The 27,003-nt window shown below is 41.2% G+C and overlaps 1 protein-coding gene across 1 annotated transcript; it reads left to right on the forward strand.

Annotated features, from left to right (window-relative positions):
- On the forward strand, positions 1-26,998 carry MTTP (microsomal triglyceride transfer protein). The gene is made up of 18 exons (XM_059844167.1): positions 1-164; positions 4,445-4,632; positions 5,197-5,340; positions 7,337-7,444; positions 8,211-8,327; positions 9,357-9,496; positions 10,372-10,522; positions 13,853-14,010; positions 14,885-15,053; positions 15,625-15,732; positions 16,630-16,842; positions 17,857-18,068; positions 18,677-18,774; positions 18,876-18,997; positions 19,841-20,068; positions 23,831-23,955; positions 24,308-24,478; positions 25,380-26,998. The coding sequence occupies exons 1-18, from the start codon at positions 104-106 to the stop codon at positions 25,546-25,548; spliced, it is 2,682 nt and encodes an 893-aa protein (XP_059700150.1). The 5' UTR covers positions 1-103; the 3' UTR covers positions 25,549-26,998.
- Positions 26,999-27,003: the final 5 nt, after the last annotated feature.

Here is a 27,003-nt window from a genome sequence, read left to right on the forward strand (position 1 = left end):
AGTGTGGCCAAGCCTGTGGCTCTCTCTGCAAGCTCCACTCTCAGCTCACTTCTTGGAGGTTCTCACACTTCATGCTGCAGTCAGGAGCTCGGCAGAGTCCAGCATGATTCTTCTTACTGTGCTGTTCCTTTGCATCATTTCCACCTACTCAGCCTCTGTGAAAGGTAGGTCTGTACTGGGCTTGGTTCAGCTTCTGCCTCAGCAGAGGCAAAGCCAGTGTGTGTGTATGCAGATCTCTGTTTTGCTTGAAAAATTATCAGCTTTACTCAGACATGCTTGAGTAATACAAGATGCATTTACTAGCTAGGTTTAAGTGCTTGTGGCATTCCTCTCAGCAGAGGTGATGGAGGAGATGATGTTTTCAAGTGCACAGGGCCAGTGGTGTGACCAGGAGATCAGAGAACTTGAGCTTGCTTAATCAGGACATAGTGTGGGGGCACTGACTTCAAAGGGACTTTTCACACGCTCAGAAGTTAAACACATGGAGTGCTCTGTGGAGCAGAGCCAGGAAGTGCTCAGGGCTGCCCAGGTTTCAGCTTCTGAGCAGTTGACTCAGCTACCACTGAAGTCAATAAGAAGCATCCTGTTAATTTCATGAAAACGTTGCTCTGTAGTAAGTCTTGAAAATCTGAATGTCTGCAGAAACCCTGTGAGCAGAGATTTACTCAGGTGTCCTGACAAAGTCGAGGGTATGAAATCTTGGAGACTGTCTGCTTCAGCAGTGCCAATGTATGAAGCAAGGAAACGTGTCTGTAGTAGTGACTCTTCATGTACAACTTCACATTAAATTTAGAGGAGCAGCAATCTTATAACATAAGCTGAGTTTTTAGTTTAATGAGGATGTCTTCATCATGAGGGGAAGCAGGGGGAGCATGCCATCCTGGGCTAAGCTGTTGAAAAGGCTGTAGAGATGCTCTCATGGGTACCACCTGCTTCCTGCAGGGAATCCAGGACACTGTGTAAGCACAGAGCAGCAACCTTCTTTCTTCCCTGTCTCTATACACCCTCATGACAGGAGTTACAAAGGAGAGAAGTTTACAAGCAGTGCCTTTACCTGTGAGTTTATTTCATGTGACTGCCACATTCAATTTATGGCTAGGTACCAATGTACCACATTTCTGGTGTCTGATCTTCCCAGCTTCCCCTTGATATCAATTAAGCAAAGCTTCTTACTGTGAAGTAATAGTTGCTTGTCACATTCTCCAGGATACTGAGCAAGCATTTTCCCTTTAATTAGTCATCCCTTCAGCTCTGCCAGATTTCCTCTCTCTCTTGTGCAGAGAGATTGAGAGCTAAATTACTGGCCCAAAGGCCACTTAGGGCCTCAGTGTGAGAGCTGGGATTAGGATTAGTGTTTTACCTTTTCATCAGGCCACGCTGCCTTTTGGAAATACCAAAACATTATTCTGTTCGCAATTCAGGTAGGTCAGCACACGTAAAACTTTCCTACTGCAGTTCCACTTGAAAAATGTTTTCAAATAAGTGGATGGGGTTTGCTTTTTAAAGCTATCTGGTGTCAGAGTTAGTGGCAAATATGATTTATGAAGGTAGAGCTAGCAAGTAGTTAGAGACACACATGCTGTGCATGCCATATGTATTAATAAAAGGCACAGGACTTGACAGCTGTCTCTACTCATGCAGTGTAACCTTCTGTATTATACAGTATCATGATTTAATTATAGACTTGGCATGTTACCCTTAATGACAGACACTTAACATTACTAGTCAAACTATGTGTTATGCACTCCACCTTGGAAGCAGCACTTCTGACCCCCAGAGAGCTTGGCTGGGCTGGTGGCAGTCTGTGTGTCCGTTTCTCCTCCCTTCTCAGGCAGTGGGACTCTTGCCATCAGCTGAAATGTCAATGGCTGCACAGGCAGCAAGGATTCCAGTGCTGTGCTGAATACAAAGGAAGGGGCTTCTAAAAGAGTGACTTTCTATTAAGAAAAGTTTCAATCAGAAAGGTGTTGCAGTATTCCTTTCAGAATAGTACTGGTGTTTTCTTCATGGAAGTTGGCATGAAAATTTAGTTGTGTTGTTTTGAGTACTGGTTCTGGTCAGTGACCCTGGGCCTCTGTCTGTCATCTGTCAAGATCCCCCTGTCTCTCAGCCTGACCACACTATTCAGTTGCCTCTCTTGGGTTCCCCATTTCCAAAGGGATGAGTGCTAACTCTTTGGGACTGCTTTCAATACTGCCTCATCCCTGCTGCTTCTCTTATCCTCATCCACTCTTGGCCTACCCTTTGCCAGTCTGGCAACTAACGGTGTCTTCTGCCCTGGCTCCTGCCGTGTTTTCTATGTGTGAATTGGTGAAAGTTTTCAAAACCTCATGTTCTTCTATCTCCCAGGAATACTTTGCAATTATTCATTTCTTCCATGACACTTGCAAGAAGCTGCTGCATCATTTGCTCCTCTGTTTCCTTTAGGATGGAACAGCTCTATTGTATGTGGGGATAAGCAAATGCTAAAAGGGAGGAGGAGGGAAGGAGCTCTTACAAAAGAAGAATAAAACCATGTATGTGTTCAGCTGTGGGGAAAGGAAGAGGGTAGGTGAAAGGTGCTTTTAACTGAGAATAGGGAGGGAGCAAAACCACAACATGCACCTTAACTAATAAGAGACTTGTCTCTGAGCATCCAAATAATTTGTCTTGGATGTGCTATTCCCCTGCTTTTTTCCTTTAGATTGGACTGTGTTTAGAATGCACCTAGTGGGTGGTATTCCTAAAATCTCAGCCAATTCTAAGTCCTTTGCACTGCAGTTTCTGCTGCAAATGAAGGACAATTTGAACCAGGAAGCAACTGGCTCCAAGGGACTGCAGGGAACCTGGGGTGTCCTGAAAGGCATAGCCACCTCTGAGCAGGCACTGAGCACCCTCTGCTCTCCAGGGTAAGGTAGCTTCGAAGCAGGGAACTGGGAAAGGAAATTGGCTAGGAAATTCACAGTAAACCTCCAGGAAGGATTGCATGCCTCTTGGTGACTTTGTTTTGAAACAGACACACGCAAAATCACTTGGGCCCCATTGTGCCAACATGAATCCTTCAACCTCCCTGGGAAAAAATCAATAGTTACAGCTTTGGCCTCTCACATGTGAACAGGCAGAGCCCACTGGGATCACCAGACTTGCTGCACCACATCCCCAGCTGGCATAAAGTCTGTTTAGTTCTGTAACTTTGCCAGTTTACACAACTTGCAGACAAAACTTGCTGAGGTGTCCATTTTGCTCAGGGAAAGGTTCTTTGATGCTCACCTTAATCCACCGCCATGGTATCTGAGTGGACAGGGAAACAATGTGAGCAAAATCTTAATGAAGCAGGGGTTTTGGACTCTTTAAGAAGTGCAAAATGTGTCCATCCAGCCATGATGGAACTACCCTGTGCACCTACCTAAATGAGCTTTAAAATATTAACGTGAAATAAGATTTTCCTTTCTATCAATGCAGTGTTTTGAAGTTTATTTTAGTCAGATAAAACAGAGGGCTATAACATAAATCAGGATAACCTGATGAATCTCTGTAGGGGACTTTGAAGACACTGATTCCATAACAGCATGCTTAAGAATTTTTCTGAGATGTTGTGAGAGATTCTTCTCCTTTCCTCTGCCCTTCCCTGCACTTGTCACAAGACTGAGATGCATCTCCCTGAGGACAGCACTTTGTGTTTCTTAGATTAACTCTGTTATGAACTTGTTTCTGCTCTGTACCTCCTGAACTCCATGAAGAAATTCCCAGTGCATTCAGTGGTGCAGCAATTGGGTGTGTGAGGCTGGTGCTGTGCTGCTTACAGATAGCACCTAAGGTCACTCTGTGTATGTTTGCTTTGAGAATGTTAAGAGCACTTAGTGTACAGCCAGCTTATTTTCCCTTCTCTTCCCTTTTACATTCCTTAAAATATATAAATTAACAGCAGAGACAGAGCTATGGGAACAATTATTTAGTTGAAAGAACAAGAGCCTAATTATTTTATCTAAAAAATACATTCTTAATGTTTTCATCACATTCTTGGGCAAGACTCTCCATGGAAAGATTCCCAATAAATGTGCAAGAGATGCAGAGAATTATTTGGGTCCAACAGATCACATCAGTGCATTTCACATTGCTAAACACACAAATTGTGTGATTAATAACAGTATATTTTGAGTTGCAAATAATTTTGGATTAATTTGTAATGCTAACATAGCTGAAGAAAATAATCTGACAGTCTTAAAGACCTAGAACAAAGGATTTTGTCATCATTCTTAAATATGTATGATCAGTGTCAACATAATCACAAAAAACCCCAGCTGCTTCAGTGAGACAGCCTCTGTAATCAAGAGTAGCAGGATCAGTCCCATAAATATTTTGCTTGTAATTAAATTTTTAATTTTCTAAAAGTTTCTTAGAGGAAATGGTAGATTATGAGAGTTAGTCAATTCTAAAATGCTGTTTGTTTTTGCTTTCCAAACAGGGCACACTACTGGGCCAAGCCTAAATAATGACAAGCTATATAAGTTTGCTTACTCAGCTGAAGTCTATGTTGATCGGGTGAAAGCATCCCTGCAGAAAAGTGCAGGATATCGGATTTCTTCTGGTGTGGATGTCAACCTCTTATGGAGAAATCCTGACAATGATGACGACCAGCTGGTCAAAATTACGGTAATTATTGCCATCAGACAACTTAAAACATACCCAATCTTTTCTGCACTTATCTAGCTGCTAATTTAATCTCAGAGAACTCACTTTCAGAACAAGAGCTAAACCTTTTATTCTCCAGTCTCATCAGCTAAACCCAGCTGCTTTGATATTCTAATTCCTATAGAATTAGATTTCACAAGTACCTATCTAACATAATAAGCCAGCACTTCAGAATATCTCCTGTATTTAGAAATTGCTTCATACAGCACCTTTAGCTTCAAGCAACTGGTGTGCAAGCCCTTACCTGAGGGGCAATATGTTGTCCTCAGCTGTAGCTGCAAATATTTGTAAATAGAAACTGGGTTTGGTACTTAGCTTTCTGGTGACATTTTCTGGGACTTATTTCCCCAGTGGAGAGCGCTGGCTTCTTTTGTAAACTTTGACATAGTAATCATGGAAGAATGTAATCAGAACCAGATATGCAGAAATAAAGAACATTTATTATGTGATTTAGTCTATTTAGTATACTCTAGGCCAATTCTACACTGCTCTCTACATTAATTTTCTCTGCTTTTTCTTTGCTAGATGAAAGATGTTCAGGTTGAAAATGTGAATGAACGTCCAGCTGATAAAAACATCTTCAAAGGAAAAAGCACAGAGAAGATCATCGGGAAAGAGTATCTGGAGGCTTTACAGAGGCCCATAATGGTTGAGCTAGTCCGTGGAAAAGTAAGAGCCTGTCTTTTAAAATTCAGTCCCTAAGGAAACATGACACAAATCTTTTGTAACAGACTTGAAGAATTTACCAGTTCACTATTCACTCAGTGTTTTTAATAAGCCATTGTGTCCTATCATTCTGTGTGAAATACAATAGTTTAGAACAGACTGTAATTTACCTTCTAGCCCAAGCTTAGAAGAACACCACACTATGGGGAAGTAAAGAGTAGATTGTCCACAAAGATCAGTACACATGTGGGTATATGCACAATTGCTGTGTGGGATTTGTGCTATTGACTTCAGCGAGGGCAGGACTTTGTCCAAGATCTGAAGGCAGAAAAGGAGATACAATTTTTCTTGAGAGATGTTCTACTGAGTCTGTGAGGAACAGTGTTAATCACCTTAAACCCCTATCATGTATTTTACCAGGACTGCTTTTCCCAGCTCTCTGGTTTTCTTATTCACTTGTGTCACCTGCAGTTTCAATGGTGCCAAGTTAATGAGCTTGATGCCGAAAGAGCTACAGCCTTACATGTTTTTCCCCCACTGGGAGAGTCTCCAAAAATCAGAAGAGACGGGTCAGAGAGCAGATGCGTCTCAACACGTGCCTGGGTTTTATATCCTGCCCTGAGAGAGCACCAAAGTGCTGTCCCAGCACAGGAGCATCCATGTCCATTTGTAGCTCTCAGTGTCCCCCTTTCTCTGACACACTTTCTCTGAGAAGGGGATTCAAGTACATCCATCCCACTCTCTTTTCCCCTGCAGAGCTGCTTATGAGAGCTGCCCTTGTACTCTGCCTACTCTTGTGGCCAGGGAGTGGTGAGGCTCCAGTCATGGCTGCTCCTGCCTCCTGCCCCTGGTCCTTCACCCTCCTGTTGCTTGTGGCATTGGGCTAAGAGCCCCATTCTCCCCTCTGCAGCCCGAGCAATGCTCAACAGGTGGGGCAGGAGGGGCTGTGAGAAAGGAGGAAGGTTGAAGGTCACACTACCTTTTCCCGTCTGCAGAGCGCAGTGAGGGCTGTGACACTCTATCCCAGTGGGATCTTTACCTCCTGCTGTAAATAGGCACTGAGCACATACCCTGGCCGCCAGCTCAGCCTGCTGAATTGCAGCTGCTATCAGACCTGCTCAGTAACTTTCAGACTCAGCCCTGTCATCAGTTTTACACAACATAAAAAGAAACAGGACAGCGCTGTCTGTGAACTGCACACATCCCTACATGAGAACAGAGGTACCAGAAGAACACAGTCAGAATGCATCTGCTCCTCATACCTTGCACACTTTCACATGCTAAGGCTAAGATGTAATATTAAAAACTTGGGCTTTTTCTCGGGTTGTAGGGTCTGTACACTCCTTTTATGATTTCTTTGTGGTATGACAATTTCATCCCTGGCACAGTAATTTCACTTTTCCGGGTTACCCCAAGATAACACACTGATTGTACTTACAGTTCCAGATAAAGGGGCACTTTTAAAGCACTTTGAATGCAAAGTGGAGGTGCAAAGTCTTGTTACCAGAGGAGAGGCTCAATCACAATAGTTGACCCATGAAGTGCAAAGGTTGCGATATGTTTGACACGTCATTGAAGTCATTCTATCTGTGATTTATCTATGATTAATCCTGAGTTTTTGTAACCTGTGATTAAAGTGCAACAGATATTATGCCCCGTGGGGAGCAATTACCTGAGGATTATGCAGAAAAATGAGTCGCCTGTGAAAGTATGAAAAGTTTCCCATTTCCCATCTAAATTCTCTCTAATTTCAGGAGGAGAGATGCTCAGTGCACTGAAACTGTACTTAGGTTCAGCTGAAGGCCAAAACGTGTTTGTACTGTTATTGTCAGGCCCTGCAGCCTCTGCAGTTTGCTCAAAATAAGCAAATAACAGATTCAAATTCAAAGTAAAGGTAGTTTTTCTAGAGTGGATCCTCACTATTCCTTTCTAATTTAACCAGATTTGTTACACACTTTTGAATGCTTTTTATATGTTTGTTTGTTTTTCATTCCTACAGATCCAAACATTCTACTCATATCAAAATGAACCTGGTTTTACTCAGAACATTAAGAGAGGTCTGGCTAGTCTTTTCCAGCTACAGCTGCACTCTGGTTCTTCCCGTGAGGTATGGTGCTCTATCAGGCAAGATTATCATCACCTGAGGAACAGGCAGAGCCTGATCTGCTCTGGAAGGCAGACCTGTGGCTCCTGCTGACTTCAGAAAGAGTGAACGGTGATAGAAATCAGTGCTTAGATAACATATGAGGTTAGGGACATAAAAGACAGTCTTCTGAATATTTGGTGACACAAATCAAATAGCTGCAATTTGCACAAAGAAGTAGCGCAATCCATTTGATTTAAAATGCCTTTATAAATTTAGCAGAATTTGGTAATAAACCACCTTAAACCAGGTCGCTATAAAAGTGATTATACTGCTGTTTAAAGTTGGTTGATTCCTAAATTCAATCAGTGAAGCCCCAGCTACCCACTAAAATTCTAAATCTGTGTACCCAAACAAAGTCAGCACTGATTTAGCTGCATCCATATAAGTTGCCTTCCATTGTTAAATTTCTAAACCTGTCCCCTTGAACAAAGATCAAATTTAACTCAAATTTGTGAGTATAGTGTGAGCTGCCTGGTATTTCCTAATTATTTTGTTTAAACAGCCATTGTTACTTTTCTTCCTAGCCATCTAATGAACAGTACCCCTGCCAACCCAAAGCACATAGTTAGAACCACTGACATCCTCAAAACTCTTAAATAAACCCAAGCAGTGCAGCATCTCAGGTACAGGATTCCAAGAGTGGAGAGAATGCTTTGTCTTTGGAAGGTGTTGGGAGGTCCCGAAAATAAATTAAAGAAATTGTCCTAATCTAACTCTCTTTTCCAAGGTGGACATTTCTGGGAAATGTGATACTACTTACCATGTGCGGCAGAATCAAGTGACTAAAGTAAAAGACCTGGACTCCTGTGAAATAGAAAAGAAAAGATTTACCAGCCACAACCGGGTATGATTTCTTTAACAAAATAAAATCTATTCTTCCTATTTAAAATATATTCTTAGCAGCTACTACTCTTCTTCTCAGAAGTCCTTCTAGCATTAGAGGAAGCGGATTCTATATGTAAATTTTGTAGTTTTACTAGCCCTAACGTCATATGTAGTTCCCAAGGAGAGAACAGGGAATGGATTCTCCTGTGGTGTAAACCACTTTTGCTCAGCTGATACAGATGCAGTCATAGTGGTATAGTAACCTTTTCCCCATCTTCTGTAAATGCCAGGCAAGGTGCTGACTCCTGAATGGAGCCTGGTCAGACTTGCCTGGAAGGTCAAAGGCTTCCCTAATGCACAGGTATAATACAGGAGATGTGCCATAGAGGTAAATGAAGCCCTACTACAGCCCTAGTGGTCCTCCACTGTTAGTAAATGTCTTTTGAAGTAGTCACTGCTGAGGGAGGGCAGGCTGGACACCTGCTGAGGGCACTGGGATTCTCCACATCAGAAACTGACTTTTCTCAGCTCAGAGAAGTACAACGACAGCACACACTCTCTTAATAAACTGCCTTAACACTATGACTGGATTCCCCATTTTCACACTTACCACAAAGACATCATCTTCTTTACAGAACAAGAAGCAAAGCCAGCCACCTTGTTTGATATGAGTGTGGGCATGACAGTCTCATTTACAAAACATTTCTCTGGAAAAGATTCTTGGCTTGTTTAAAGCATATTAAACTAAAGCATTAAACTAAATGTAGTACTGGGTGTTTTCTCAGTTGCAGCCTGCTCCTCCTGTCTTTTACCCTGGTACATACTGAATTTGAAGCACATGGTGTAGAAGTGAGTGGCTACTTACTGCAGAGGCAATACTTGAAAACCTGGTTCATGGGCTTAATTTGAGATGGCAGCCTGTATGTACCTTCCTCATATGGCTCTATTTCATTACAAGTCTTGTCCTCATTTGGAATAGAGAGCTCTTTTCCTATTTTGTTGCTTGTTGAATAACCCTCTTTCTGTTTTATTGTTAAATTATTTTCAGATCTTGGATGTCAGTACAAAAGCCACATCTGCTACAGTTTATGTGCTGGAAGACAGTTTCATTAAATCCATTAAGGCAGAAGAAAATTTCGTTTTTGCTCTGAATTACCGACGAAAAACAGGTGCCAAAATAGTTTCAAAGTAAGTTGGGCAACTGGCCTGTCTGTCATTGATGGTAGCAGGACTAGTGGTTCAAGTCAGGTTACATGTGTAGGTCTTATAGAATTGAGATCTAGGCTGTGAACTCTCCAGGTAAGGCTTTAGGTCTCTTTTTTGTCCATATACAGGTCCAACTGTGCCAGGTACCAGGTGCAACTTTGATTAAGGGTTCTACCACACTGCAAATAATAAATAATGGCATTCATAAGAAGTTAATGGAAAACAGCAGGAATTGGCCAAACCCTTTTAATCTACCCATTAGTGCTATAGGTGTTCTGTCGTCTCATTTCTCAAGAAATACTTCTGATGGGTTTCTATTTCTAGCATATGAGAGTTTGGAAGTATAGAAAATAAAATCTACTGCATAGCAAGGAAACAACCATGAAACCTAGATCTGTGTTAGACTTCAGACTGCAAAGCACTGAAATTGTGGAGATACTCATACAAGATTAATGATTCAGGCATATCAGTAGTAGTAGATATTTAAAAGAAAAAACACATTCAAAAATTTCACTTTCTAGATCTTTTAAGAACAAATATATGAAACATTTTAGAATGTATGTGAATACTGAAGGCTGTTTATCAAGTGTTACAAATCTGTGCTTTAAAAAGTCTCTCATACACGTATTTTATACCACATAACTCTAGCAGTAATTTTGCTGGTATCAGATACTTCTGTTACCTTAAAACCCCCACAGACTTGCCATGTTCTGAACATTTTAAAATAAGACTTCAGTCAGTCTGTATTCTATATTTTTTTGTCTATGGAGGGGTTTTTTGTTTCCTCTTGGTGTGATTTCTGCATCTCTGTGCTGATGGTTGGGCTCTAATGGTGTCCTCACTGTGTGGTTGTACAGGCAGAGGCTGGAGCTGAAGTCAGTCCAAGCTGGGATGGGACTGATTGCTGCAAAGCAAGTCGCTGGTGTGATCAAGACCTTGGACCCCAATTATGTTGCCATGCCCCTGGAAGCAGAGCCAGTGAAATCTGAATGCAAAAAGTGCCCTTCAGTAAGTAAACACAGGTTCATTGGACATCAGGCTGCTTAGCTGAGCAGGACAAGTGTGAAAGCAAATTTTCTGTCCAAGCAGAACTAGGACAGGTCCAGCATAGCAATATAAAATGCACCCTGGAGTAGGGAGTATGAAAGTGTTGCAATGGTGCTCACCCCACAGGAGTGTCATAAGATCTACCACTAAAAGTACCAACCTTTCTGCTCTCTTTTAAAGACTGCAATATTTCTCCAGATCACCAGAAATACAACACCCTGTTGTTTTATTTCACCTTGCCAGCCTTGAGCTGGGTTAACCTTATTTCCTCTGGGTGGAAAATTAATTTTAAGATTGCTGACTGGTGTTTGTAAACAGTTTTGTCATGGAGGAGCTGAACTGCTCCTAGGAATTCAAGTTCATTAGCCGTTCCTCAGGCAGGCTAAGCATTTGTTGGTAGTATATTTAACCTCTTCTTACTACCTGACCCCGAGGAAGTCTTTTGTTTAAAGGATTTTATAGGTATTTTACAAGTATAGAATGGAGCTTTAGTATTCTTGGGAAGTCCAATAATGTTCTCATTTTTCCCTGGGAAAAACATTGCCTTTTTTTTTATATTTAAGACATCTGAAGGCTAAGAACATCATCTTTTGTTTTACTAATGATGTAAATGCATCATCTTTTGTTTTACTAATGATGTTCATCATAAACTAAATAGATTACTACAGTGACTGTTAGCAAACAGTATTAATGCTATTACCATTGAGGAATGAATGGGAACATTAATTTAAGGATCATTATTCTCTGGTGTTGATAAGCAAGATATAGTTCCTATTCAGCACACATAATATTAGTCCTCCAGAGATACTCCTTATTAGCACAAATATGTTCCTGTATTGGTACTTTTGCTACTTATTTGGAAGTAGCATTACACTGTAATAATTTTTCTTGTCTAATGCTTGTTGAGCCACAGGGAAGACCAAAACCACATATTTGGGGAATATAGAAATTATCCTGCACATGTGCTGGGGCAGTTCTGAGCAGGGAATATCAAGGCATCCTAAACAGAGTAGGGACAGGTAGTTTTTCCCTGACTCTGCCTGTCGGGGTTTGTGCTGACCAATTTGTCACTTGGGACTGAGTTTGTCATAACAGTTATAACTTTCAGCCCAAGATAACAAACACAGGGTATAATTCCAGAGCACTGCCTGGGGACTGAGCTATGTCATTATAAAGCTAATGGCATGAGGAGAACGAAGTTCTGCTTTCTCACTGTATTTTTCACTAACTGCTATGAAAAGATGGGCTCTATAAACAGAACACTGTTTCCAAAGCAGCAACATAGCATATGGTACTTATATTTCATAGTATACATTAATGCCCTGCTGACATGCTATGCCTTAGAGTTTTACATTCTCAAAGCCCTTTTTAAATTGTAACAGGTCTTATCTCTATTTTATGAATTTGATAAAATAATCATTGCTACCCTCATTTCCCAGATGGCAGCATTAGTTTCTCTGAGGTTATGGCAAATGTTTGCACATAAAATCAGGTCTAGATTTCTGTGTTTAGACAACACAAAGCATGCTCTTTTCAGAAGAGCTCATGTATCTTAAACTCTTTCATGCTCATGGTTCCTATGGGGAAGGATTTTTGACCCTTCTGAAGGTGAGGTGAGTTTGTTCTGTCTTGTGCAGCCACCCTTTATTCATAGGTAAACAGCTGTCATGCACAGACATTCAAAACCAACTCCTGCTCAGTTTAGAACCTCTTGGTTTGTCTGGAGTTTTCGTAGTTTGCCCACAAGACCTCTGTTCTGATCTCTCTGTCAGAGAAACACAGGTCCGTGTCCACACTGAATTGCCATGTGGAAGTGTGTGCATCTTGTGCCTGAATATTTGGGTTAATAAATCCAAACTGCCTGACATTCACATCAGGAGAATGAGGGCCCTCAGAAAAGTCAACTGTGAATGGTGCTTTTAATGCCATGGTCACTGCGGGAGATGGCAGCTGCTCCTGAGCACCCCCCAAAAGGAAGGCTTGGTCTCCACTCCTTTTTCCTTGAGATAGCTCCAACTTGCATCTCCCACCTTGCTTGTCTCTTGGGATATGGGCCAAACTGACTAAGAGCAGCACACACAGCTGGGCTCCGCACAGAAGAAAATGTAGGAGTAATGAGGTTAGAGGGTTTTTTTTTGCTGGACTGTGGTGCAACTTCAACAGGGGGAATAAAAAGTGACCCATATATTTATCCAATTTCAGTTAATAATAGCAACACTGACCTTGGTGCTAAGCACTAATTACCAGTTGAGGTTAAAAGACCCATCTGTGCCTCAGAACATGAGCTCCTCCCAGCTGGTCATTAATCCTCAGGAAATATCCTATGTCTCAATCATTGTTGCTTAATTATTGTTTGTTACAGTCAATAGAAGTTGCACTCTGTACTGATGAATGATACTTCTAATTGCCAGCATGTTCAAGTGCTATTGCCCAACACAAAATCCACAGAGGGGAACTATTTTAGTGAAGGTCAGATGGGTGCTACTGTTATTTCCCACTCAGGAAAACTGCAGTTAAGACTGCTGCAAAGAACAGCTGAGTTTTCACCAAGGAATGTTCTCGATAACTTGAGATAACAGAGTCAAAGGCGAGGGAGAGAAGAAAGGTCAAAATACTGGCACCAGTTTCTTACGGGAGTGTATCTGGAAGGACAGATATGGGTGCTTTGCTACCATGTTGGCTTATTCAGGTAAAAAATGTGATGTGGGAATAAATACAGAAACCACCATCTTACCTTTTATTTTGTACAATAGCTACAAATCCCTTTGTATGAAACTTTATGAAAAAAAAAATGGGAATAATTTCTTGGACATTTAATCCTGTTCTATACTAACCCAAAATGACCATCTTCTCAAAAAACATGATTAATTGGTGAATTGGGGATTGTGCATCTCCCTTTAAAAAAAAAAAAAAAATCTACTTAGGAAAAAATGGGAACATAAGGCAAACACCATATTCACCAGAAAGCACAGTAAATTTGCAAGAGAAGAGAATACACTTTATTCCAGTTACAGTACAAATAAATTTTATTGTTCTAAAAGAGATTGTGGTTAAGGTCATGTACAACATCAGGAAAATAATAAAGAGTTGGAAAAGAGCTATAGAAAGATTTCTAAGATATTTGTGCTGGGATATCATAAATTACCTAATACTGAGCTAAAGGATCATCAGTCTGTTGGATTTCAGCTACTCTGAGCAACAGCTGGCCTACATATTGGCATTTATTTAGTCTGATTTTGAGAACTGAAGCTATAATCTGAGAGATTTGACATAATATGAATTGTTTTGCAGCTTTCTGAGCACTGGAAGAGCATCAGAGAACAAATGCATCCTGACAAACTTTCCAAACCTGATGCTGCAAAAAGCTTTTTGTCCTTCATTCAGAACATCAGAAAAGCTACGAAGGAGGAGATACTGAAAATTATTAAAAGTGAAAATAAGGAATTTCTGTAAGTTACCATGAACAAGCCTTTAAAAGGTTTAAGTTACTGAAAAATGCAGAAGGGCAAATTGCATACAAAGAGATTGAGTTCTACTGGTGATGTCCTACCAAAGCAAACCCAGTGTTCAGTACTGTCTACAGGAAAAGGATTTTTTTTTTTTAAGTTATGTTTGTTCTTGTAATATAATAAATTTTCAGCACACCCTTCAGCCACCAGGGTTGTATCTACAGTGCAAGGCCAACATGGTTTGTAGTTTAGCCAAAGGTTCTCAGACCAAATGGTTGTTCTGAAACACCCTTTAACTTGTTCTTGACTTCCCATTGGTTTCCTTCAATAGGAAATACACCAAAGAATTATTCCCAGGCAACATTGATGCCTGGGAATTGTCCTAGTATTAGAGTTTGGTTGTGAACAGCATGCACACTGAAACTTGAGAGTTGGAAAGCATTTCTGAGTCATATGGTTGGGATCTTTCAAATAAATTGTAGCAGTTGTTAGCAATGGAGATAAACCTGAGAGTCACTCAGGCAGCATAGAAACCTTTTCTCTATGTGTCATTGTGCCTGCAGTACTAAAACACTTCTTTATAACTATAACCTTTTCCTGTAAACTTTAGTACATTTGTGATAGTTGGGTTTTTAAACTTTTTTTGGTCCCCTATTTGCATAACTTCAAATACTATCCATGGATATGAGTCTGTGTACCATTTTGAGGTGAAAGTTCAGGGACACTTTTACCAACAAGAGTAAAAGATTCTCTTTCTTGCAATGAAGAGCTGTTTCAGTACATTAGCTTCTTTCTCTCAATATGCAGCCAAGTCTTTTCAGTGTTGGCTGGCTCATTGTAAGGATATGTTCATTTAATTTGCACTTCTTTGTAGTCCACAGGTAGTGGATGCTGTAACCTCGGCTCAGACCCCAGAATCACTGGAAGCTGTACTGGAGTTTCTTGACTTTAAGGATGCAAGCACTTTTATCCTGCAGGAGCGGTTCCTGTATGCCTGTGGATTTGCTTCTCACCCCAGTGAAACGCTCCTGAAATCATTAACTGTAAGTCCAAGGACAAAACAAATACAACAGAGCTAATACTCTTATGCCTTGTCCCAGTCAAAGGGGAAGAACAGAAGAAACAACTGTTGCTGTTTCTAATTTTCCTTTCTTTATGCCTTCCAGGGTTTCCTATAAGTGTGCTATTAACATAGAGCCTGCAAACAACAAACATTCCTATGTCCAGACTGAAAATCTATTTACTTTGTAAAATATTACCAAAATCCATTACTTGAAAAAGAAACATAATACTGAATGTTAGGAAAATAATTTGAGGATTGTTTGATTGTTGCCTTATGAAAGTCCTGTAATCAGAACTGTAAATCCCCTTTTTTTTTTCCCCAAATTAATCTACTTGAGACACTGAATGTAACTGCAGATGAAAATGGTACTGAGTTATTATATGTAATGATAGAGCAGTGCTGTGCTTAGCCTGAGCCCAGGCCATCGTGGTAATCACTGCCCTTGCATTGCATTAATGTTCACAGAGAATGAGGGAACCTGTTGAACCCACAGCAGTGTGGCTTGTCATGTTTACACTGAGACACTAAACAGTTTTGTTTTTGCATGACAGGAGAAGTTCAAGGGGGAAGTCGCCAGTCAAGAAATCAGAGAAACTCTTGTCATTGTCATGGGAGCACTCATTAGGAAGCTGTGTGACAGGGATGGCTGCAAGCTGCCAGTGAGTATCTGATGGTCACTACTGCCCAAATTCTGGTCTGCAACACACAGGACTGATCCTGGTGAGATTACTGGGAGAGCATGACAGACATGGGAAGTAGATTCTCCCGCTTAGAATAAGTCCATGAACTTCTGTGTTTGATAGAGGATTGTATTTTTTTTTTAATGACCTCCACTTTGTCAGATTTAGGCTTTAATCTTGTCTGTTCCCATTTCTGTGGCTGAACCTGTCAGCAGAAGCAGTGCTTGTGCTGCCTTGTCCAAAAGTGTTGCATATCCTCAGAGAAACACTGGCAAACTCATGATCTGTTTATTATTTGCAATCACCTTAGGTTATTTCACCTCTGTGAAGAAAATTCATTGAATCAAGTATTCAACCATGCCCTGAACATGCATAGAAGGAGGAAGACTTACTCTGAGCATGAACTGAGTAGATGCTGGTGTTAGAGGATGAGAATGATCAGACAAGGCTGCTGGATCTGTGTTGTTCAGCACTGCAGCACACTGCTGAAAAGATACAGAGCCCTTTTAATTACCTGAACAGGCCCTTTTAATCTCCCTTGTTAATTGCCAAGTAGTTTTATAACATTATGTTATGAGGCACTGAAGAACACTTCCCTTGCCTTTTTTGTGAGGACTTGTTGGCCCCACAAGGAAGACCAGTGAAGTCCCTGAATCAGGTCAGGAGCAGCTGGCAAGTGATAAAACTTTGGATCAGGTGTCACTGTAGCTGCAGTCACTTTGGTTATGCTTGAAGGAAGCCATCAACATACAAACAAAACCTTTGCTAACCCTGTGCCACAAAAACATGCCAGAAACCAGCCCTGACCCTTCTACTCCTGCAAGGGGAAAAAGGGAGGTTTATAATCACCATTTAATGTGCTGTTGATTTTCTTAGGCTGTTGTAGAAGCCAAAAGGTTGATTCTGAATAGACTGGAGAAGGCCAACAAAGACGACAATGTGCAGATGTACCTGCTGGCACTGAAGAATGCGCTCCTTCCTGAAGCAATTCCAGTGCTCCTGAAGTACGCTGAGTCAGGTGAAGGGCCCATCAGCAGCCTTGCTGCCACTGCCTTGCAGAGATACGATCCTTCTTTTCTCACCAAAGAGGTAAGAAAATATACTGTAAGAAAAGAAGTGCAGGAGACTGTATTAAAGACAGAGGGTAAATTAACAGAGCTCATTTCTTGTCATCACCAACATGGACAGGGAGGTTGATTACAATCTCAGTTAGTTTGCTGATGGCACCAAGCTGTGTGGTGCAGTCAACATGCTAAAGGCAAGGAATGGACTGGTGGACATGTGCTAGTCAGCCCTTGGCTCCAGGGTCACACACAGCCACCAAAGGTGGCATGCAGTCTGTGGGGAAAACCGGGCTCTGCTCACCAGAGGGAGCACTTGGGCACCTGTGCAGTCCCTGTTCTGTCTTGTCCTTTCACACAGGGAGAGCACACAAAGTAAGAGAAGGGTAAAACAGCTGCATTTTACCCTGCAGGCTCTAAGAATAGGAGAAGACATAGAAAACAGTGGGACAAGAGGTCCTGCCTCTGCTGCATTACCTTGTGTTCCATTTCATATCTGCTGCTGGCCATCAGGATTGAGGCTGTCAGGGTGCTGCTCTGCAATGAGCATGTTGGAGCCCATTCAGTGGGACTACATGGCTTTCCACAGACTCCCATGTAAGAAAGATGTGGCACAATCGTCTCAGGGACACACCACCACAGGCGCTATCTAGAAAATTAAAATAACAAGATTCTTGGTTTTTAAAGTACATGTTTCCTTAACAGTCAAGGAAATATCTGTCTTACCACTGCCACATTTGTTCTTAGTGCTGCTACTTATTTACAGCCCTGCTTTGAAAACCAGTGTGTAAGGCTGTATTTGGTCTGTGGCTGAGAGAAAATAACAGATGTCCCACTTGTCCTTGTGGTCACTGAGCTATACATGTCTCAACATTCCAAAAGGACCATGAAAAACATGATGCTGAAAATATATCCTTATGTATTAGCCTTAGCTATGGAGCTAACTAAGCTAACTTAAGCTGATATTATAAACGAGATTCCAACCTGTACTTTGCCCACTCATCTGCATGAGCACTGAGTGAATAATGTGTTTCCTGACCAGGTGAAGGAAACAATGAACAGGATATATCACCAGACTCGCAAAATCCACGAAAAGACAGTGAGAACCACAGCAGCTGCCATCATCTTAAACAGTAACCCATCCTACATGGAAGTGAAAAACATCCTGCTCTCCATTGGGGAACTGCCAATGGAAATGAACAAGTACATGCTCTCCATGATCCAAGATATACTGCGCTTTGAAATGCCTTCCAGGTACATTAAGTTCAGTGTAAATAAATACAGCCCTTCCTTACAGAGAACACACAGGTTCTCATGAATTACTAAAACCTAAGGAGAGTATAAAAGAATATCTTATTTCTATGTCCCTTGTATTGTTATTTCAGAATAAATCCTTTACTTCAATGAAGTTATTTTAATAGCTATTCACATTTCCACAGGTACAAAAAATAATTGGGCATCTGACTTGCATTACTGTGAAAAATGTCTTCTGCTGATCTTACTTCTCTCAAATGGTCCCTTGCTTTTATATTTTCAAAACCAGTGATGTGGAAAAATTTTAAACATCACAGTGTGAGAATGAAAATAATCAATATATATCTTGTTCTCAAAACAATTAATTTTCAAGCAAGACCTTTGCTTGCCTTTCTTCCTATGACTCCGAACAGTACCTGAAATTGAAAGAGAGGCTCTGGGCTAGGGCAGATTTTTAGTGGGAAAGGGTAAGGGTTTTGAAAACCCTCTTTCCTACTGGGAAATTCACCCTCTCTCAAACTTGATCTTTCTACCAAAAAGTAATACATTTGGTGCTGTAACATTTTTGTATCTCAGTGGTTTTGTTTGTTTGTTTTGAAATCGCACAGCAAAACAGTTCGGCAGGTTCTGAAGGACATGCGTGCCCATAACTACGATCGCTTCTCCAAGATGGGCTCTTCCTCTGCCTACACTGGATATATCACACGTATGTAACCATGAAACTGCCTTTGAACCCTCTTTGTATTCCCAAACATTTCATTAATCCACTAGTGTAGTCACAGGTACCTTCTTTCTTTTTTAACTCAGGTGGTCCTGATGTGTCATCCACATACAGCCTTGACATCCTTTACTCCGGCTCTGGCATTTTACGGAGAAGTAACATGAACATCCGTGTTTTCGACAGAAGCACTGACCTTCATGCCATCCAGGTAACTGCCACACTGTGCATAATAACTTAGCCAGTATGTGGTCCTTTTCTAACAGCTTCTAAATCAGTTCAGCTAGTGCTTAAGACCATAAGGTTTGCTGCACTGGGCAGAGAACAAGCCAGTGACAGGGGAAAACCAGTAACCCCATGCCGTGGCATATGTTTGCCATAAACAAAACAACAAGTGTTTTGTCCTTCATCATAGGTCGTGGTCTGTGCCTGTGTGAAGCCTATGCTCTTTATCTGATGTAATCAATAAAAGCTTTGTGAGTTTGTAAAATCAGGTCCCAGTTCAGGTTATGTAGCAGAATGGAAATTCAAGGAGTAGATAAAATGTACAAATCAAAGAGATTTTAATGTCTGTGTTTTAGACTTTTCTTGATATTTGCAAGAATCTTCAGCATTATAATTCTCCTAAATTTATACAGGACAAAAATTGTGCTGTGTAACATCTCTGGCTTTTCCTCCCAACTGTCCATGTAAAATAGTTATATTTTTCATGGACAGGAAAGAGATAGGAAGGAAAATGTGTTTGAAAGAATGTGTTTGAAAGAAAACTAGTCTCAGGATAGTGTTTGAAAGAAAACTAGCCTCAGGATAGTGATCTGCATGTGGGTAAATCCTGCTCAGCACCTGAAGTGCAAAAACATGGCATGAGATTATTTTATTTTCCATTTTTCTAAGTGCTCTTCCTAGTTCCATTAAGTCTTAACCTCATACCTTTTCCACTACAACTACATAAATTAGAATTAGGCATTTAGACATAAAGAAAATAAGTGGTGTTGTTAATAGTCTGAGTCAGGCAGGATTTTTTCATTGATTCTGTATCACTGCTCTTTCGTAGGTGGTTCTCGAAGCTCAGGGTCTGGAGTCCATAATTGCTGCAACTCCTGATGAAGGAGAGGAAAACCTGGACTCCTTTGCTGGCATGTCAGCCATTCTGTTTGGTTTCCAGCTCAGGCCAGTGACATTTTTCCAAGGGTATGGTGATTTAATGTCTAAAATGCTCTCGGCGACTGGAGATCCCATGAATGTGGTGAAAGGACTTGTCCTCCTCACAGATTTCTTACAGGTACTAACAGCACACTTTCTGCTTCTTTTTCTGTCTCTTAAGCACAGGTGGTTCCTCCCCAACACTGCTATTGTAGGACACCTTATTGTCTTTATTCTCAATACTGATAAACTTGACCAGTTTTACACAGCTTACCTTTACTAGGAGAGCAATAGAAAAGTCATGGGTATTAAAAACCAGAATGAAATTACATGAAAAGCAACCTAGAACAAAGGTGAGAACAGACATTCTAGAAAATAAACCAGAAACTTAACAAAAGCAAATCCAACTGAGTTTCCTGTTGAAAATTCATATTGCTCTCAGCTATGACCTCCCCTCCCACAGTTTTTTGTGATACAGTCTTGTTCTGTGTGACCACCTAAGTTTTTATCTTCACATGTTGTCCAGGGACCTTGTGTCCAGTTAGGCAATAACTGTCAGGTGAATGAATCAGATAATTATCCTTCAAAGAACAATGCTAAGAGGTCCACATTTCAACTGTTTATTTCTAGGCAAAACAAGGAGTTAAAATGAGGATTACACAGTTTTTATGCAACTGTCAGCCCAAATGATTTGCTAATTTTGTGCTTACATAGATTCACATATAAATATACCTGGCTACATAATGTGTTATTGGAAGACTACGAATCTAGACATCTCTCTCAAAGTGTAGGGTCAGCACTTGGTTTGATATCTTTGCTCTTCCCAAGATGAGATCTCCTTAGAACCTGTGGATTTAACAGCTGTACTCAGCTCACAAAACATCTGCAGTCTCAAACTTTACTTTTGGCTTTTCCCATGTAATTAAAAGCCAAAGAAAATGCCAGAAGTAGATGATGAGACAATCCACTGTGCTCAAAATTACACAGAAACACCCTCTGCACATGACAGGTTTTCCCATCCAGAACCCAGCTCAGCTCCTTCTAATGGTATTTTAAGTCCCGAGGGCTTCCCAAGTAGTGCCCAAATTGGCTAACTAAAGCTCATTCCAGCAGTGCTTTACAGTTCACACGCAGATTATGGGCAAAAACTTTGCTGTGACCTATTTAACAAACAGACCGCAGAGGTGAGAAAGATAATCATGTCTAGTCCTGAGCACAGGGAGCATTTAGAGAACTAAATATTTCCAACTGCTGTGCATGCACGAAGCTCCAGACATACTCTAGCTGAATCAGCTGGCTGGGCACCCCTAGAGCTCTGTCCGCCAGCAAATTCTCCACTCCTTGCCTTTGGAGAGCCTCTCAAAAGTCTGGGGCAGCCAGGGCTGGGACTGTGTGCCATTTTTAACAATATCAGGGTGCAGTGTTTTCAGTCAGTCATTACCTTTTTGGAAGCCTTGGCAGCAGTGTCTTACCTCCACACCCCACAAGGGCAGGAATGGTTTGAAGCACTGTTGAACACAGCTTCAGGTGGAGCTGCCTTTTAAGCACGGCCCATCTTTCTAACAATGGTCTTATAGCTACACCCCAACTCAACAGCACATCAACATGCCACATGGCACTTCCATGTGGCCACAGTGTTGTTTCAGGGCTAAGAATAACCAGAAGTTATGTTCCTGCTATGAAATAAACAGAGCTCATAAAATTGTTTTCGAGACTCCTAAGTCACCTGCATTAAAGTTCAGCAGTGTTAATAGTTCTCCTAGGCAACACACCTGCCAGAAGCCCAGGGAAATGAAATACTGTATTGATAGGTCAGAGAAGCCACTTGAAAGCCAGACCCCAGTGGAAGGTAGCCAGTTCCCAGAGAAGTGCTTGTTGCAGCCATCTCTGTGTTGCATTACAGTAAGATTGCATTACAGTGCAATACATAAATACACTTTCTTATTGAAACATGGCACATTTCAGCATTTTAAACAGTAACAAATGACTGGTTCTGATCTTTTGGGTCACATTTTCCACTGCAAATGAGACACAAAGCTTAAAATAGGAAAGCAAAGGAAAATACTTCTCCTTTGGAGGCTGGGTCCCTGTGATTTACACCTCCCATCAGCCTGGATTGGATTTGCACATGAGATGAGGGACGGGGCTGAGCTATAAATAAAGAAATAGATGAGCTAGTAAAATACAAGACAAGTGCTCCTTAACTTCTCTGCTGGTTTCAGTGACAAATACAGCTTAATTCTAGGTAGCATTTAAGTCTTGAACCATGCAGCCTTCATAAACCCAGCCTACTTTAATATTCTTGGGTGCAATTTGACAATACATCTAAAAATATCTGCTCCTCTGGTTGTGTGTACATATCTCTGCCAGCATGTATACTGTTACCTCCTCACTCATTAGCAGCTACTCACCAATGCAGTCCCAATTAAAAGCAAAGTAAAATAAAGTAAAACAAGCTTTGTGTCCACACCTAAACAGCAAGGGAAGTATTTTATGCCCCATTGCAGTCAGTATAAAAACTCCCTTTGATTTCAGAAAGGTTTCAATTTCAATCCATGATTTTAACTTGGGTGAAAATAAGAAATCAGAGCGTCATATGACCACACTTGCTGGGGTCATGCTGGATTTATAAGCCACAGCCAGCCCACTGCATTCTTTAAATCTCAAGCCCACTTTAGCAGCAACTGACTGCCAAGATGGCTCTGCCAAGCTGGTTCTGTCAAGGAAATCATTTCAAGGATAATTAACTTACCCTAAAAGGTGAAGTAACTATGTACAGCTACCATAATTATCCAAGTCTTCGATTACAGCCGGATAACTTTCATGTTCTGAACAAAAACCTTCCCTGATGTTGCTCCTTGCTATAGGGATTAGGAAGCTAGACTGACTCTCTGCTTGCTTCTTTCTTAAATCTTGGGACAGCATTTGTTGGAGCCACTGGACTACTGAATAGCTAAGAAGAGAATAGAGACTTTTAGGGTGCCCGGGCATCAAAAAGGGGCAGGAAATTCACATTCCCACATGTCCTGCAACATTAAAGGTGCTGAGAATACCACAGGCACAGAAACCTGAGAGGAGGGAGAAACCATCTATGAGACTGGAGAAGGTGTCCTGTGTGTGAGGCACATGATCAAAATAAGCTTTCCCCACATTAATATTTCTTTGAAAATGGTGAATTAATCCACTAGTTCTTAGGGAAACCGTACAACTATCTAAAGAGAGATGGATTGCCAAGCTGGGTGAACCTTGAAATCTTGGCTGTGTGTCAAACCTTAAAAGGAATGAACTGCCATGACCCTGAGCTATATTACCACTTCCGAAATTGACTTTATGGATGTGTTTCCAGTCCAGCCTTACAGGTCTCATGAAGCCATGAGCACATTTGATATTTGATAGAAAATGCATTTAATGCAAATTAAGGTGCATTAGCTGATGGGTTTGGCCACCCAGCCACTGAAGACATAATTCCTGTCATATGGTGGGTTTGGAGCCACTGCACAAGTGGCAGCATCCTACTGCCAGTACAGGTCTGCTCAGGTCTGCACCTGTGCTGGGCTACCAGCAAGGAGTTTAATCTGATTTAGCTGGACTGCTGTCACAACCTCCGTGGGGCTTGTGTGGTAGCTCTTGGAGACATGATATTCCCTGCAGTGACACTCCATGCAGAAATGATGCCAGCTGGCACACAGGGGAGAGGAGAAGGATGCAAAGTGCCTTGCTGTAGCTTCATCCCATTTTTGAAGGAGAGAGGTGCATCAGGTTGTTTTGTCCATCCTTTCAGAAAATCCCTCTATTCCTTTTTGTTCCTGCAAAATGGCAAGTGAGATGAGTGCAGGACCAAAGGGAATCAGGAAACCTCTAAGGTCTGCAGTCAGTAACCTGTGCTTTGCCATGGCTCCAGGAAATCCAGCTGCAGTCTGGGCCCACAGCCAGTGCAGAGTTCATGGGTGGGCTGGCCATCGACATCTCCGGAGGGATGGAGTTCAGCCTGTGGTACCGGGAATCCAAAACCAACGTCAAGAACCGGTGAGATACCCCCAGCACATGCTGTAGCTGTAGACAGCTCAGGCTTCTGAGCCATGGTAGCACCAATGACACAAATTTAAATATAAAAGACCTTGCAGATAAGTTAGAATTAAGAAACTGAATAAATAGAATTAAATAGTTAAGTGCATGGGAGAATGCCTGTACTTCTCTTTTCCTTTTTACCTGGATAATACCAGTTCCCGCTGGTCTCATTTGAATTTATATACCTTTACATGAAGAACAGGCTCTTTTGAGGGCAGTTTTTATGTATGTGTGGTAGGACTGCTTGTAATTCAATTTCCTCTATTTAAATGTGTTTTGAAACAATTGCAATGCCTAATTTTTTTTGCAGGGTAGCCATATTTGTAGCTGGTAACACTGAGGTGGATTCCTTCTTTGTAAAAACTGGTATGGATACCACTTTGGAAACAGAAACAGCTTTAGACTTCATCTCCACAGTGCAGTTTTCACAGTACCCATTTTTGGTCTGTATGCAGATGGATAGAGTGAACTCTCCATTCAGGTAAGAACTAAGAGCACACTTTCTGAAGTGTCTGTCCAGCCAGCTGCTGGAGCTTTTGGTTTTCACAGATATGAGATTAACTGCTGAGGCCAAATTCCAGCCTAGCACGATGAGGTGCAGTGCAGGCTGTTACACATACTGACCTCTCTGATAACCCATTCCTCCCTGTCCCTCACCCCTGAGATTCAGAAATAACCTTCCTGAAGATCACAACTGATCAGCTCTGAATGTGCACTTCAGTACAATTTTTTAATTTGATTTTGCAAGTGAACTAACTTAAGTGGCAGGACAGTAGTGCCCTCGTGTGCAATCAGTTCTGATGGTGACCTCAGGCTTTGCCAGCAGCAGTTCTCTATTACACTATTGAGAAAGGAAGTGCAAAGCCATACATGAGCTGAAGTGGAAAGCTCTCTTCATCATCTGCTATTTACTCATGTCAACAAAAGTACCTGGTCTGGTACTCCAGCAGCCATTGTGTTCTATCATACTTTATTAAGGCACCATTTTTCCTGAAAACTAAACAACTGTGCAATAAGGTTAAAAAGATGCTCTTCTGTAGCCAAAGAATAGTAATTAAATTTGCTTTATTGGGTATACTGCTCTCTCCTAATCCCTGTTTGATAAGACCTAAGGAAGATAACATTTGTAGAGCCTGTGCAAGATTTCCATTCAGGTTTTTCTCATCCAAAAGATGGTTAAAAACCTGAGAGGATTTAAAGACTGAGAATCTTCAGGAAATCCTAAGAAAACAGTGTCTGCTATTCTGCAGCTCCTATAACATCTGCTGATTATGTCTGCTCACTGTGGAAGGCCCACCTGGCCTGTGTGCAAGGTGCTGGTGGCAGGGAGCGGGCTGTGCACAGACCTGCTGACGGCAGAGCGCGGTGCTGTGTCTTTGCAGGACTCACATGACCAAGTACGAGAGCCTGCCCTCCGGCAGGCGCTACACGGCCCGGAGGGGGAAGGCAGCCACGCTGGCAGGGAATGAATACCCCCTGCACCAGGAAAACTCCAACATGTGCAAGAAGGTGTTCGGCGCAAAGTCGGACTCTGCTGGCAGCTGGTTTTGAAAGCAGCACCCGGGCTCCTGCTTTCCTGCATCCCTCAATGTCTTCGGCCTGCACACACCTTACCAGCCTGGAGCTTGACCCTGCGCTGCTGCATTCATGGGAAATTTGATTTCAACGGGCCAGGATCAAACTCTCAGTGTGTGCACAGTGTTTACATATTAACCTATATTTAAAACTTTTGTAAAAAAAAAAAGCCCTAAGGCAAATAAAGACCAATTTGGTAGCGTTTCATGCACTCCCATAAGGGTGGTGCTTGTTCTTCATTTTTACTTTCTTTGTGCCAAAAGCAAAAGTAATCCTCCATTTTTTTTTCCTTAGGGAATACAGAAGTCTGTGTTTTTGATGTGTGGAAAGAACAACTATGATGTATAAAGAATGATTATTTATAAATGTATTTTAAAGTATTTAGGTGTTTTAGGCCTATGACCGATCCCTGTTCAAATACTCAAGTACAATTAACATCCAGATAGGACCAGGAATTCCTCCTTACTCAGTATTGCCTGTTTACAAAAAAAACCCAGGTTTTATTTTACATGATTTTAAAGGATTTTGTGGTTTTTTTTAAGCAGGCAGAACTTGATTATTATTATTTATCTTTTGGGGTTTTTTTTATTAACTGCTGTAGTTAAATACACTTGATTAACAGTGTGGGGTTATGTTTCCAGAAGGAACTTACAGTTGCCTTAATTCTGTTCTCATTGAAATCAATGGTGTAATTTCTGTAGCTACCAGAAGCAGGAGCAGAGTTAAGCCAATACTGGCAGCTCATCAAGGTTACCTCCTAAAAATTTGTCTCCCTGTGTGTAATCAAGGCAGGTGCATTTCAAAAAAATGAGCATACACTAAGGCAATTCTGAACTATGAAGAAGGAAAGGATCTTGAAAGAAATAGATTTTGGATGCACAGTCTAGCAAAGCCTGTGCTGAGCCAAAACATTTTATTCTAGGTAAGTTAGGTTTGTATTTCAATGTAAAGAATAATCACTACTCAGGCAAGTCCTCTGATTATAATTACTTAGACATTTCAAGCAGTGTCTTCACAGGATCTGTGAAAAAAATTTTAAAAATGTTTTACATCGGCATTGCAGATTAAAAAAGAATATACCCCATCCCAGCTCAGCTGATCTCTGATCCATCTGATTTAATTTTATAGGACAAGGTGGGCAAGTGCTGTTCACAAAAAAAAAGTAAAATAAAAAGCCAAGAAGAACTGTTTTTTTTTTTAAAAAACCCCAAACCCAAAAGCAGACAGGAAAACTCATAAATTGTCATGAAAAAAAATTCATTACAAGATTAAGAAAAAAATCCAAACTCGTTTGTGTTGTAAAAAACCATGAGTGGAGAAATCTGCAAAAATCAAACTGTCAGTGGGATGAAATGGTCTGCTTGTTGTCTTTCCTGAAAATGCTGGCACATTTCTAGTCAAAGCCTAAATAAAACAGGTAAAAATACAGTG

This window comes from Haemorhous mexicanus, chromosome 4 (genome assembly GCF_027477595.1).
Source record: "Haemorhous mexicanus isolate bHaeMex1 chromosome 4, bHaeMex1.pri, whole genome shotgun sequence".
Lineage (NCBI taxonomy): Eukaryota > Metazoa > Chordata > Aves > Passeriformes > Fringillidae > Haemorhous > Haemorhous mexicanus.

Excerpts from the sequence above, each read along its gene's own strand:
- MTTP (XM_059844167.1), top strand. The coding sequence starts at position 104 with ATGATTCTTCTTACTGTGCTGTTCCTTTGCATCATTTCCACCTACTCA. Across the intron at positions 7,445-8,210 it reads ACTCTGGTTCTTCCCGTGAG|GTGGACATTTCTGGGAAATG; the intron begins GTATGGTGCTCT and ends CTCTTTTCCAAG. Across the intron at positions 10,523-13,852 it reads AATGCAAAAAGTGCCCTTCA|CTTTCTGAGCACTGGAAGAG; the intron begins GTAAGTAAACAC and ends ATTGTTTTGCAG.